The 14536-nt window shown below is 34.8% G+C and overlaps 2 protein-coding genes across 4 annotated transcripts; one reads left to right on the top strand and one right to left on the bottom strand.

The window, feature by feature from the left end:
• The first annotated feature begins 558 nt into the window (after positions 1-558).
• Positions 559-4535, top strand: LOC107471448 (vacuolar fusion protein CCZ1 homolog B). Of its 2 annotated transcripts, XM_016090909.3 has the most exons (10): positions 559-911; positions 985-1078; positions 1400-1583; positions 1688-1726; positions 1838-1947; positions 2506-2601; positions 2717-3175; positions 3385-3540; positions 3655-3884; positions 4171-4535. In XM_016090909.3, exons 1-10 carry the CDS (start codon positions 724-726, stop codon positions 4199-4201), a joined length of 1587 nt encoding a protein of 528 aa, XP_015946395.1. In that variant the 5' UTR covers positions 559-723; the 3' UTR covers positions 4202-4535. The 2 variants fall into 2 exon arrangements, with proteins under 2 accessions (XP_015946395.1, XP_015946396.1); XM_016090910.3 differs by lacking the exon at positions 1688-1726 and having other exon boundaries at positions 561-911.
• Positions 4536-7506: 2971 nt separating this feature from the next.
• LOC107471450 (uncharacterized) lies at positions 7507-14536 on the bottom strand (the record flags this gene model as incomplete). 2 transcript variants are annotated; one of them, XM_016090911.2, is given in 8 exon segments in its annotated part: positions 7507-7941; positions 8250-8305; positions 8461-8526; positions 8608-8672; positions 9121-9201; positions 9871-9996; positions 11340-11636; positions 13827-14536. In XM_016090911.2, coding segments are annotated over 5 exon segments (1243 nt in total), but the record flags the coding sequence as incomplete, so codon positions are not given.

Below are 14536 nucleotides of genomic sequence, written 5' to 3'. Positions count from 1 at the left end.
ATTGACAATTATCTCAAAAGACAATGAGATCTTTAATAAAAAAAACTCAACTCAATTCCTGAACTTTATTTTTATGAGACTAATTAATCATGTGCCAAAAAAAATTAATGTTAGTTTTTATTAACATAGAGACTACAATCATAAAAAAAATCAGAAATTAAATTAGGTATTTTTTTTTAAGATTTTGTAGTTCTTCCAAAATAATTGTCAGAAACTCAGAATCGATAAGATATTCATTTCATTTTTAAATTATTGGAAGCTCTCACTTATTTTCTTTTTCTTTTATTTGTGGGTATCTACGTAAACGTGTTTAAAACTTTAAATTAAATTGTTGAATGATTATTAAAACTTTTATCAGCAAATGTGATTTATATGACACTTTGTCATGAGAAATTTTTGGTTGTTTATTATATTTTTCAATTTGATAAATTAAAGCTTAATTGTCACCAAAAAAAGATTAAAATTTAATTCGTCGTATATCTAAATTTCATTTAAGAGTTTGAAATATGTTAGCAATTATTAGTTGACGCTATCAAGGAGAAGAATTGTAGCAAAGATTAGTAGCTTTATGAAATCTTTAGTATATAGAATTGAAATGAGCAATTGCATTGGTAAATGATAGGGTTTAGAGTAAAATGGAATGTGGATTAGCATAATGATGAAGGAAGCAAAGTAGAAAAGCATATAAATAAGAAGGAAATCAAAGAGCGAGTAATAATCATAATGAGAATGGGGCTGTCTTCTGCAGCTACAGAAAATGAATGTGTGGAGCTATGCATTTTCGATTTGCGGAGAGGCCAACACGAAGGCCAAGAACTCGACAAGATCCTCTTCTTCTTCCCCGCTGGCCTCCCCTTCTCCAAGCAACTCTCCGTCGTTGGCCTCAGCGAAGGCCTCATCACTTTCACCAGGTTCATCCTCGATTTCTTCTTATTACTCTTTGATTTAGAACCTTCTCGATTCTGATTCCATGATTTCTTCTAGGATTTTCTCTCCTGAGGCTGCGTGCGAGGTCATTGAAGCTGAACGACATTCTCACATCTTCTACGAGGCCGAACCCGATATATGGATGGTTATGGTCTGTTTTTCCTTAACCCTAATTTTCTGTTTCTACCTTTTCCTTTGTTCATGTTAGGACGAGAACTTACCGTATTATTGTTTGAGAAATAATTTTTTACGTCCTCGTAACTTCCATTAGAAGGTTTGGGAGAGCTTGTTGATTTGAGTTCTAAGCGCTATCTTAGAAATATTTACATGGATGATCACGCCGCGTTTACTCTGATCTTGAATTTTATATAACTTTTAGGCATTTTTAAATAAAAGATGAGTGCTATAAATGTTCTTAGAGCATGCATTAAGTGTTTGCAATTTCTTGTGATGTGAAGTTTTTGCCTTGTAGGTGGTTGAGAAAAGCAATGATTCAGAACCTATATGGAGAGATGATGCGTTGAGGAAAGTTCTTAAAGAAATCCACTCACTTTTTGTGATGTTTCATGGAACTATAAGGGCACTGCTGGAGAAAGAACCTGGTGGAGGACTAATAAGGCGTCATCTGTATTCCTTTGTCATGGATTATCTAAGGGGTATGAGTCATCATATTAGTGCAAAATCGATATATCGTGATTATCCTTCAGTTTGAGTTGAGATTCAAAATATTTCATTGTAAGTCATAACTCATAATTGTCAGCATGTAAAAAGCGGCCTCCATGGAATAATTGCTGCTGCGGTAATGGTGAAGTTGCTGTATCAAATGATTTCATTTGGATCTGTGCTGCCTGACACATGCTGAAGTAGCTGTCTCTCATACCTTATTTATCAATTTTCTCTTGTGAGGCAGATTATCTTGTGGGGAAAAAGCTGCTTTTACCGTCGTTCCGTGATTGCCTAAAGGAACAAGGAACTGTGCAGATGTTGACAATAGGCCGTGAGGCTGCAATTGAGGTTCAGGTAAGTTTTAAGTTGTGAATTGTGACGTGAGAAGGTCTAGGAAATTTATGTAAAAGTATGATATGATGATAGATCCTCGGATTATCTCTTTGGTCGATTCTAATTTTATATACAAAGTAGACTGTAGCCCAGTCTGATTTCTCTAAGTTGACTTTGCAATGCTGTCTTTGGGTTTCATCAAGTCCATACAATACGAATGATTTGTTACAATGAACAAAATTGTTTGTGCAAAAGATGTTGTGGTTATCTGATCCTTTTATTGCGCATTCCTTTATTCTCTCTTCCAAATGCAAGTGTAGCTCTTCAAATGAATGCAACACATGGTTTGATAAAATTTATTATTCTGCATTGTCATAAATTTATTTTCTTGTGATTATCCTTACTGCTTCTGTTAGATGTTCCCTTTTTGTTCTGTGAGGGCGTTGTTGATTTTGATAATTTACATTTGGTATATGTGTTAGCATATTTCAATCCCATGCTTCGGATCATATCCACATAAGATGTTGACTATATTGCAGTTGTTCACCCTGTTTTATTGATGTCATCCTTTTTTGCCAGTCTCTTGTCAGGGTACTTGAATCTTCCGCTGGAAACATGCCCTGCTACTCTCTCATTTTATTTCAGGACCTGCTGGTGTCGACAACACTATCACCTGTATGGTTTTAATCATCATGTACAATACTGTTTTTCAATGATGGAATAGTTTTGGGCAAATTAGTGGTCGTTCATTAAGTTTCTGATTAACCTTGACTATTGACTCATTTGTCAGGATGACACCATCAATTTGTTTACATATGCTGTGCTAAGGTTGACTCCACAAGCTCTATCTGTTGGTGTAAGTTCCTGGTCCTACCTACGAAAAGGCAATACTGCATCCAGTGTTGCCATTGAGTCTAACATAGCGATTCCAAGCTCTGCATCTGAAAGTTTCTATGGTTCATCTGAAGTATCCCCTACCGAGGATAGCCAGTATCATGTGGTGAGGCCCTTACAAAGTGAAAAGTGGTCCAAAGGAAAAGATGGTTATCTTGTCACGGATTTATGGGGCGCAGAGGTTGGTACATGGGTGTTTGCCACACCAACAGTTTGGCTTCGACAGACTGGTGAGAGAATGTATCTGTGTGCTTATCAGCATAGAAACCTTACATTGTTGCTTCTTATTCCTGTATCCTCTATAGCCAATGGGGAACAAGGAGTGTCAGCGGTGAAGCAGCAAGTTCTTGAACAGGTTAGTACTTTTTCTATTATATTGAATATCTTGTTTCCTAATAAATTCTGAGAAAACCTTTAAAATATGTCACATTGTTTAATAAGAATTAGTGCTTTAAAGAAACAAATGAGGTTAAGTTTTATCCATCAACAAGTTATCCTTTATGAAAGGTGGATTTTTAGGAGGTCTAATCCAAGCCTCATCTTTTTCTTTGTTGAATACATCAGGCATCACTTAAGATATTGAAAGTTGAAGAGAAACTATCGAAAGGATGGGGTGGTGAGAATGCATATCATGTCAGTGGGTACCGATATTTATTAGTGGATGGTGATAGAAACGTGTCCAGGGCTACTCCACCAACAAAAGTTGCAACCTTAACTAAGGTATGATACTGGCATCAAGATGTGTTATGTATTTGATATGCATTTTATACATTTGCCAGCAAACTCATTAACTTAGAAAATGTAAAACTTGTTTCGTTTACGTACTTGGTTCAGGAATCCTTACTTGCTATGAATAAGCTTAGGAAAGAGGTTGAGTTGGAGAAGAGTAGAGCAAAGCTAGATAATGTTGATTGTGAAAAAGATATGGAGGTGTGCATTAGAGCAAAAAACAACGCCTGGGTTATCTCTCGAATCACTAGAGGGAGGGAGCTTTACATGGTTCTGGAAAAAGCCAATGAAACCCTTCTATATGCCACAGATGCTGTTGAGAAGTTTAGCAACAAGTATATTTTCTTACATATTCTTATTAATGCATTCCTCAATATCATCATCATTATAATGAAAATATCACAACAAAAGGGTAAAACATAACTATAAGTTAAAGTTGATCAGATTTCAAGTCAAGAACTTATATTTATCTAGAAATGCATACTTACTCAAGGTATTTCAACATTTCCGTAATTAGTTCTTTTAACATTCAAAGCTACATACTTAAACATTTATTGACTTTTACTGAACTGACCGAAAAAATGTAATTGTAAGTAATATATTTTATGTTACTTTTTGTAGATATTGTGATGGAACTTTTTCGCTGGACTAAAGAGACAGGATGTGCAGATTGAGTGAGTAGTAGCATCAGCATTAGCGTTCTTTTGACCATCCCCAATAAATCGGGTACTTTCTTAGTCTTGAAATTTCCTTGTAGTAAGTTGAAGAAAGAATCTACCGAATGTATATCTCTCTGTATATTAAGTGTAATGTATACTGTTCAAGGGTGAGATCCATTAATGGTGCCCTGCATCTTGAATTCTAGACTGTAAAAAGGTGAGAGGAAAGCTCTGTTGTTCTGCTCTATTTCTATCTCCTTCTTTGTAGTAAATAATCATGTAAACGCTGATTATTTACTATATAATCAACATACTTTTTTCTTTTCATTTTCCTTTTTTTATTTGGAAGTGGTAAACTATTTTAGGAGCCAGGTACCAGAATTTTGACTCATCCCAACAACTTTGAGCTTGATCCAAAGTGTACTGCATGCCACTCAGAATCACTGTCTTAAGTGATATTTACTATTTGGATTGGAATATAATAATGAAGAGGGAATACTCGTGTTCTCTATTGTAATACTCAAGCTTTTGTTTCTTACCTTTTAAACTTGTTAAATGCTCATTAGATATTAGTTTGAGTAAACGTAAGCAAAAAAAAGCACAAAAATTAAAGGCTTTTGTTATGACAAAAGTATAGATAAAATAATACTATGTTTTGAAGAATCAACAATGCTATATTAGGTTGTTAATAACACCTACTCTAGACTGTAGTACAAAATTAAAAGTTTTTTTTATTCGTTGTTTATGTGGTTCGTTAACATAGCCTTTTTCTTGAGGAATAAAGATATTCATAGAGAAAACGTAGAAGAACGAGGTAAATATGGAGGTAATCATTACAGATAACAGAAAGGAACCTGTGTCAATTAACTATGGGATGTCCATTAATCTACCGACACACGCCAGCTTCTTGTAAGTCACTAAATCATATTGAAGAAAGAAGAAACGATTGGATACAAAAATGCTATATCCATGTCAAAAATTGGTCATCAAATTAGCTATTATATATTTATATATAAATTTATGTATTGTTTAAGTTATTTTTATTGTGCATTTATATTTTAATATAGAATAAGGTATCATTTTTGTCCCCAACATTTGGGGTAAATTCTATTTGTGTCCCTAACATTTAAATCGTCTTATTTGTATCCTAACGTTTGTAAAAGTGATTCAATGTTATCCTGCCGTCAATTACACATCATGAATGCTTTAGTTTGAGTTTTAAAAATCTCTTCTTGAAGTTAGAATACAAATGTTTGGGATAGAATCGATGACCCACTCCAAAAAATAGCTCATCAAAAGTTGAAAATAATTTCTACAATATTTACATAATTTACTTTTCTAGGGACATAATTGAATCTAAACACAAATAGTGGGTATAATATTAAAATCGAACACATTCAAGTGAGACCTAATTGAGAATGAATGTATCCAAGTGAGAATAATTAAAAAATATAATCTGATTTGTTAGTATAATTGATAGTAGGATAACATTGAATCACTTTTATAAATGTTAGGAATACAAATAGGACGATTTAAACGTTAGGGACACAAATAGGACTTACTCCAAACGTTGGAGACAAAAACGATATTTTACTCTTTAATATATATTTTTTGCATGTATTTTGTATTTGTATATATATTATATATTTTTAAAAAGTATTTTGGAAAAGAAAATAAGATTTAAGAAGGATATGACAACAGCTACAAATACAATAGGTATGACAATAGCCTCTCTAATTCAACTGTAGTAAAGTTTCTTTCGAACTTTCCAAATTTGATCTATTGAGTCTCATTGTAAATTTGTAAGATAGTGAAATAAAATCCCAGTTGAGGGTAAATTGATCTGGATTGTTACTGTTACTTTTCCAGGATAAGGTTCTATCAAATCTAGGATTGGAAAATGTGCAAAATAGCAACGTAGTGGCTGGTGATGCTAGGTTGTTTTCACTTTTCTGTGTGAGCTGGGCGTCAAGTGGAGACTAAAATTGAGTGGATGTCGCTTGTCAGAAGGGTAGGAATGAATAACTGGTGAAGAAAGTGTTGGAATCACAATGTTTTTTGTTGTTGCACACGTGTTTGGTTTAGTCTAAAGAGAAAAAATGCACGGGACATGGAAGACAAAAACAAGTTTGACTACGAAGACAAACATTAAAACTAAAATTTTTAACCCCAACAAGGACGGACAACTGAGACATATCTGGGAAATAAATTGTTTGCTCTTATGAAAGATTCATTTTTTTTTTATTTTTATTCATATAGAGTTTCTTTTTTTTTACTAGTTTTAATCTAGTAACATTTAGAAAACAGGTTAAATACTGATGTAATATGCCTTACTACATCGGTGTTTCGGATTGTCACGGCAACACTTAACTACACTATCCCATTCCCACCAAACCACTACCGCTAACCGTTGGTATTGGTTCATTTTTCGTGCAATGGTGGATGACAACAATAATAGTAGATACTCAAATTAGTCTTTTAAATGTTTAGTCACGTTAGTTCAATTTGCATTGAATCATAAATGGCCCCTAAATTAAACAACGTGCATTATGTTAACCCCTAGTTCATTTCCCGCCTGAAGTTTCTTTATCATTTACAGCCATTACTCAAATGACATTATTTTGTTACAAACCTGAACATCCACATTAGTATAGGTCAAACGACATCAAGAGGAAGATATATTATATAATTTGAGAGATCAATTGATGCATCAATTTGACTTTTAAACCAAACACTGTCCAAGGGTCATCACATTATGGAAGAAGGGTCCCACCCTCTGGATCTCAACTTTAGTTGTCAATTTTGTCTGATACTTTATGCGACGTAGGTATCGAGAAGAGGTTCTAAAATTGTTTGACATTATGATACACATGGATGATTTATTTTGAGGTTAATTCCCATCGAATTGTCCTATCATCTCCCATGCCCAAGCACTAGTCTATCCATATATCAAGATATTTACAACCATGAGAGATTATTAAGCATTCTAGTCTCTAATGGGTGGTAAGTAAGAACACCTACCACTACATGCATGAGAAATGAACACCACTCGTTTATCGTTGCTTCTCTTACTCCAAAACGACATTTAATATGTTATGATAGTTTACTAGAATGAGGACTTTCTTCAAAAAACAGTTAGGAACCTATGCTTATTGCTTATGCCCATATTATGTCATTTTTCTACTCTCTTAATATGCCAAAGCTCTCACCATCATTCAACTGTCATACACTTATGAATGAACTATGACGCTGGCCTCAACATAAAGATTTCATACAGCCATCAAAGTAAGAGAATAAATCCATCACAAACACGTACCATACAAGGCATAATAATCATCAAAGAAACATATCCAACAGGGTGACAAACATATATATTATTAACCCTTACATAAAAAAAAAATTTTAAAAAGATAACTCAAACTCCACCAAAAATATCTTTCATAAAAGGACTACAGACATAGCTAGAGAGAAGCTAATATTTCATCATGCAGAACAATCCAATTGCAAAGACTGTACCCCCTTTTTCCTATTGAAGCCTGCTCAGTTCTCCGGCAGAAAATCATGATTTCGGCCAAGCTCCAAAAGATGGGATTCATTCAAACCAGCTCAGTCCTCAATCTTTCAGGTTTCTGTGATATGTCTCACAGGACAGACGGCTTTAAAGCTGTTGGGAAACTCCACTTCAGAATTTAGAACCCCACAGATTTTTAATCAGTCCCATGATCTTGTCTATCTAAAACAACAATAAGCAAGTATTAGTTGCACTCATTACGTGCGAGGAAAAATGCAACTTTCAGATCAGTCAATTGTATCTTCAATAAAAATTGAACGCAAGGGGTAAGAGATAAGATAACTGTCAAATTGTCACTTGTGGTAACAAATCTCATCATAAATATCATGTAAGCAGGTCGTGCTATATCATTAATGAATGACTTTAGATGTCAAGAACAGGTATATCTATCCCTGGCAACCACATAAGTTACACTTGAGAGTTTCAAAGATGTGAGTTCGGGGAAGTTTTACTACATATAATATACATACCTTTCAAGAGCTCGAGTATCTTGAGGATGCAACATCTGGTGAGGCAGCCAGAGCACCTGACTCAAGAAATAATGACATACCAGCCACGTTAAAACAAACACATTATAATGGGGACCAGACCTTGAGGACAATCCAACTAATAGTTAGATTAAAATTTGAGATCGATTCAGTGTTTGGGGGAAAAATGAATTTACCGTAATAAAATACTTACTATGAAAGATAGCATTTACTCCATGAAACACATTAGAACATCAAGGGAGCCAGGAACATTGATTTCCTGCAAACAAGATTACATTAGAACGTTGTAGCAAATAGCAATTATAGGTCAGTGAGGGCACATAAGAACACATATGCTTACCACTGGAAAAGATAAAAGGATAACTAGAAAGCAACTTCAGGAAATCGCATATGCATATAAGCCTCCTGTTGAGCAGGAAAAAATCTTAGGCGGTGGTTAAGTAATAGACAGAAATACGAAATCATAACATCATTCTTAAGAGTTTATGGTGAAATTCCACAAATAATAAATTATTTTATCATCAATTTCATTTTTATTTAGTTGATTTGTCAAAAGAAGGATGTGGAAGAAAAGCTGCATGAATGTTCTTGGATTGTCAATGACAAAGACCAAAGCCTTTTTCCAACTAGGTGCGATCAGCTATGCATTCTAAAAAATTCCACGATAGTTTTTCTAGGTCCTCCACTACTACATATTTGATTTTGTCCTCCATTGGTCCACCCTCTTCTCTTGACTGGGCTCTAAAAATAATCTTCCCACATGCTTGAAACAAGGTGAGATCCCACTATCCAAGAATGTCCTGAGACTATAAATGAACAAAATGGCAGACAGGAATATAAATATAAATTATACCTTGTCCAAGAATCATAACAGAATTTGAAGCAACAGAAGTGACATCTTGGACCTTCTCACTACAGAAAAGAACTCGAACAACTGAAACAAAGGGAAGAAATTCCTAAGATTATGCAGGAATCTGAACAAAAAAAGTTAAAAAGAGAAAAAAAAACATAAAAGGCTTCTAGGATACTTAATTTTCATTGAAAGGAGAAATCTTATCTTGGCAATAAAGGGAAATTTCAGGGAAAAATTCGCAAAGTTCTCCAATTATATGAAGTGTGACATGCTAATTAAGAAGGGAATGGATTAAAACGAGAAATTTTTGCCAAGAAAACATTGCCTATCCCATGTCTATATAACCTCATATTCCAAAGTATATTTTAGAAAGCTTTATAGAATTTCTTTTCAGCATGAATGTGATACAATTACAAGTATTAGATTAAAAACTTGTAAAAAATTATTTATTTCGGCCAATCCAATAATCGTTACAAGCTGAACCACTCCTCAATAAAAAAGAAATATTTATCAATGTGTCAGTTAGATTTTTTCGAAGAGTCCAATTTGATGTATTGACAGTTTATCTAATGAGATTCATGCATTTAGATTACTAATGAGTTTAAAAAATAGTTAATTTTGTTGATGCAGCAATTGTTACACTGAAAATACATGAAAAATAAATCTTATTTCAGATATCCATAAACAAGAACCGCAACTTAAAATTTTCTACTTCAATAAAAATTTTAATTGACAATGTATTTTGTGAACCTGGGAGATGAATCTGCTTTTCGTCCTCATCATTTCCATCGATTTCATTTAAAGCATTTTCCATGTCAACTGCACTGAACATATGCACAGAGTGGCTTCCATCTGATATCCAGACAGTCTGTGATACTGCAAGATAAGATTTCTCCTTTAATGAAAATTAAGGTTAACCTTTCCCACCACACAAGTAAACTGTTCAACTTCTTTTGCTTTTGAAGGAAAATTCTTGATCCCATGGTAGAAACTACGCAAATCAGTTGCTATCAACACATCTAGCAAACATCGATATGAAATGAAAACATGAAGCGCAGACAAGAAACCAGTACTCCACTCATATGATGGTTACATAACGGGGAAAAAAGGTATAATCCTTTCACTAATTGGCAAGCATTACGGCACTCAAACTCGTATCATTATTAAGTCTTAAATAACAAACTTGGTCTAACAAATGTTTCATAGAATTCAAATCAACTCAAAGTTGGTACAGCCTTATTCACTTTATAGTATATAAACCCAAAGGTAGGTATTAACAATTAACCCAGGCTAAGGAATGCTAATGTTATAACTTGTTAGATACTTACAACCACACCAAACAGTTTTAAACTTTCTAGCTTTAAATTTCTTATAAGGAAAAATGGAATGAATGCCTCTTGAATTTTTTATTTTTTTTTGGTGGATAACTCTTGATATACGGAGTAACACGATTCCAATCTTACTGTCAAACAGGCAAGACATCTTGTACTTTGTCCAGATTCAATCACAGTACGTTTGTCAATGAAGAGTGTCAATATTGATTGTAGGACTGCACAGCCCTCCAAATGTAAGTCATCTCTCAATCTGATGCCTAATAAAATCCCCCCAAAATGAAGAAAATCCTTACCTTCCCCATCCTACTGCAGAGATATATTGCAGAAAGTGTGCCTCTAGGCTGCATATTAACCCTTAATTTATGACATTGCAATCAATTGCCGAACCAATTAGGAGCTAATCAGGACAACAATAAAAATTCGAGAAAACGACAAATAAGTCCTTGACTAATTAAAAATACAAAAATGTCCTTAACTTTCAAAAATGCGAGACATCCAAGTCCTTTCGGGGGACCTATTTGTCCTCATATATTTTGGACGGAGGGACTTAGATTCTCGCGTTTTAAAAGGTGGGGATATTTTTGTATTTTCAATTAGTTGAGTTAAAAAATATAGGACTTATTTGTCTTTTTTCTCTAAAAGGTATTAGCACCATGACCTATAGTTGTCATTGTTTGTTAACTATAACAATATTTGAAGTTTCAGTAGACATGATTATTGTCAACCATAATTTGTGGTCAAGAGAATAATTTCAAACAGAAAATTTCAATCCATGCCAAAATGTTTATTGTCTTTTGTCGCTGTCACATAAATTCTTTCACTGATAAAGAATCCACAAATTAAAATAGTTGAACTTAGAAAATAAACAAAGAAAGAGACACATACTTGTAGAAATATCAGGAAGAACTGCCAGATTTTGCACTTTCATGACATGAGGCAGTTGCCTAACACGACCAGTGATATCAACACCTATGCCAGAATTTGACAGGGATAGCAGGTGTACATCTCCGTCCGAGTCCAAAATCAGAAACATTCTCTGCGAAAGAGCCTGAATGGAAATTGCTTTCACAGGCATTGCTGCTCTTGTCATGGATTTTGTTTCAACATCATTTTGCTTCAATGCCACAAAATATGCACCTCCATCTCTGTCATCATGTTTTAATTTAACATTTGTCTGCTTCACTAAAAGTAAAAAAAATACATGGATAAGATACAATACTGAAGAACATTTGGGATTCAAAATACATCCCACAGTTAAACTTCTGTTCTTAATATTTAGTTAATTACCATCTAAAACATCTCGAGATTAAACAAAGGGCAGCACCTTGCATTGCACCCATACCCTGGTCAATGACAAATACCTAAACTTGTTAGCAGAAATTACATATAAATATGTAACTTATCACATATGACCTCAGTAAGATCCTTGACTACAGCCACAAACTTCAGAATACCAAAAAGATCATGCTATGATATGTAGACTGATCATATCAACCATCACAATGTGTTAATTACTGTTAGGCAACAACAGGAATCGGTAAGAGAACAGAGATCAATACCCTCGGGATCAGATGGTTGTAAACATGTCAAAGTCCAATCGAGTCACTGATAAAAGCATTGCAGTTTGCAGTAAATTATTCATTAGTGTAATGATAAACTAAAAGGTACTTTTAAATGGTCTCAAGCTGGTTTGCAGAGGGTTCATTTAGAGTTTTCTATAGTATAAAATACAATTTCTCTATTTTTGGCTAACCAGATGCTAAAAATTTAAAAAAATATGTGGTGTGAAAGTCACTTGTGTAACAAAGGAGTTAGCCATCTTAGCCTGCTGATGTTGCTCAATAACTCATCAAGAGGGGTTACCATTTTGGACAAATAGAGAGAACCGAATACTTTGGATCTTATATTTTGGGCTCTAATAAGTTTTAGACCTCATAAGGGGGAGCACTCCATTTGAACGCAGAGCAAGACTCAATAAGGACTGTATGATAGAACTGATGCACTTATCTTTTTGGACCTAGAATTAGTCGACATTGGTTTCTACTTTCTTCCAAGATGAAATCTTATTGGCTTCTCTTGTAATTATTTTTGTTCTTTTCTCTAACAATAATTCTTCTTTTAGATAATAACACAGTGGATTAGCCAATGTTATCAGCCATCGGTAACATTTTGATTCATAATACGTGAAGTGCAAACGCATGATGACCCAAAGGTTCAAATTAACAATTGAAGCAAGTAGTTGTAAATAATGTATCTTCAGGAACACATCACATTCCCATGGTTATTCATTATTTTGAAACTAAATCAGATCAACCGATCACTAAAAACTGTATCAAACTCAGACGTTTTGAAGTATGCATGTAAAGATGCTCATTGTTGTGTATGCTTGGAGATGAGATGTAACAGATAACAGATGAACATGAAAAAATTAACAAGTGTAGAGATAAGATTCATCTCCTTCCTTTGAAGATCAAGTCACCAGACAATGATGGCTGAATTAACGAACTACCACCCACCCATAACAGGTTAGGCATTGATGTGCACACACGTCACATACTAGTTTCCAAAAGCAGTGTCCCTCGCTGAGACATGACATCACAACTATCAACTAGTACACACTACACTCCACTAAAGTGACCTTGGAGGTTACCGAACAGTGATGCTTAATTGTCAACAAAATCCCATGTAAAATTGAGACTAAAAGTATGAATTCTCTCACAATGACAAAGGTATGACAAAAGGACTGCCACGTTTAGGCTGCAATTTTATTTTTTATTTTAAGTACAGTCTAACTTAATCTTCAGGAAGATCACAATTTGACAAGGAAAACAATAACTATTAGAATTGAGTAGGTCTAACTCATCCCAAAAGCTAGCTCAAGAGGTGAGAGATGCCCTACATTTATAAGCAATCTAGAGATCAATGCTTGGAGATACAGGACTTGTAATAATAACCAAAGAAAAGTAATTTAATCTTTCTTTTATAAAAGAAAAAGGTACCGAAGAAACTTCAGTTTTGAAGAACTGACAATAGAAAACATTCTCAAACAGACATACTAATCTTATGTTGAGAACACATTTAGTGAATTATAAACCACGAGTTATCTAACTTATTAAAAGTAGTGTCAATACTTCATTAAATGTGAACCCAGAATCAAAATTAAATCCAAGATTAAGCTTTATATCATATATATATAGACCCAAAAAAAAAGTTAATAAAAAAATTAAACCAAAACACAGTGCTAGCAAGTAGTAAGTGACAGGCAAGAATTCTGCTAAGGGCATATAGTATAAGCAACTAAGATTGAACCTTGCTTAAAATCCTATAACCAGAAGTTAAAATTATACTATATATATTTATATATACACCTACCAGCAACACCATGTTTCTCAATTCTCCCTTCCAAATCACCATTGCAAGCTAAATCCACCAGCCCTTCACCACCACCACTGCTAATTCGTCTCCCTCCTCTCTTCACCAGATCCCCGCCATTCGTTGGCTTCGAATACACATTCTTCCCCTTCTTGACCCTTCCTTTCGCGATTCGCCTGAGACTGAAAACCCTAACTCCATTTTCTTCTCCAAGAAGCAAGAACCCAAACGACAAGGTAACAGACCACACAGGCCTGGAGCACTCAATCACCGCACACCTCATCAGTTTCACCGCATCGCCATCGTCGCTGCAATCCAATTTTGCGGCAAAAACCCAAACCTTTGCGGCGGAAACGGAGTACATTGCAAAGTAATTAACGGAACCAGAAAGCTTGATGGAAACCCCATGCTTGGAATTTACCAAAACGCCCAGCTGGTGCTCGAAGCGCAGGTCCTTCTGGGAACAAATAACACGTGGCCTAAAGAAAGCGTTGGTTTTGTGGTTCAAGAGGTAGAAGCGGAGGAGGATTTGGGATCCGGCGCGGTGGGGTGCAGAGACTAGGAAGAGGACGCGAGGGGCAGATTTGGAATTACAATGATTATTATTGTGAGGGGCAGTTTGGAGGAGGAGGAAGGTGGAGGAGGAAGAAGGGGAAGGAATTAGGGTTTGCGGGGAAGGGAGTGAAGAGAGAGAAAGAAGGGAGAGAGAA

Source organism: Arachis duranensis, chromosome 10 (genome assembly GCF_000817695.3).
Source record: "Arachis duranensis cultivar V14167 chromosome 10, aradu.V14167.gnm2.J7QH, whole genome shotgun sequence".
Classification (NCBI taxonomy): domain Eukaryota; kingdom Viridiplantae; phylum Streptophyta; class Magnoliopsida; order Fabales; family Fabaceae; genus Arachis; species Arachis duranensis.
The sequence above is the reverse complement of the archived record's forward strand: the minus strand, read 5'-3'. Positions and strand labels throughout refer to the sequence as shown.

Excerpts from the sequence above, each read along its gene's own strand:
- LOC107471448 (XM_016090909.3), top strand. The coding sequence starts at position 724 with ATGAGAATGGGGCTGTCTTCTGCAGCTACAGAAAATGAATGTGTGGAG. Across the intron at positions 912-984 it reads GGCCTCATCACTTTCACCAG|GATTTTCTCTCCTGAGGCTG; the intron begins GTTCATCCTCGA and ends GATTTCTTCTAG. Across the intron at positions 3,176-3,384 it reads AGCAGCAAGTTCTTGAACAG|GCATCACTTAAGATATTGAA; the intron begins GTTAGTACTTTT and ends TGAATACATCAG.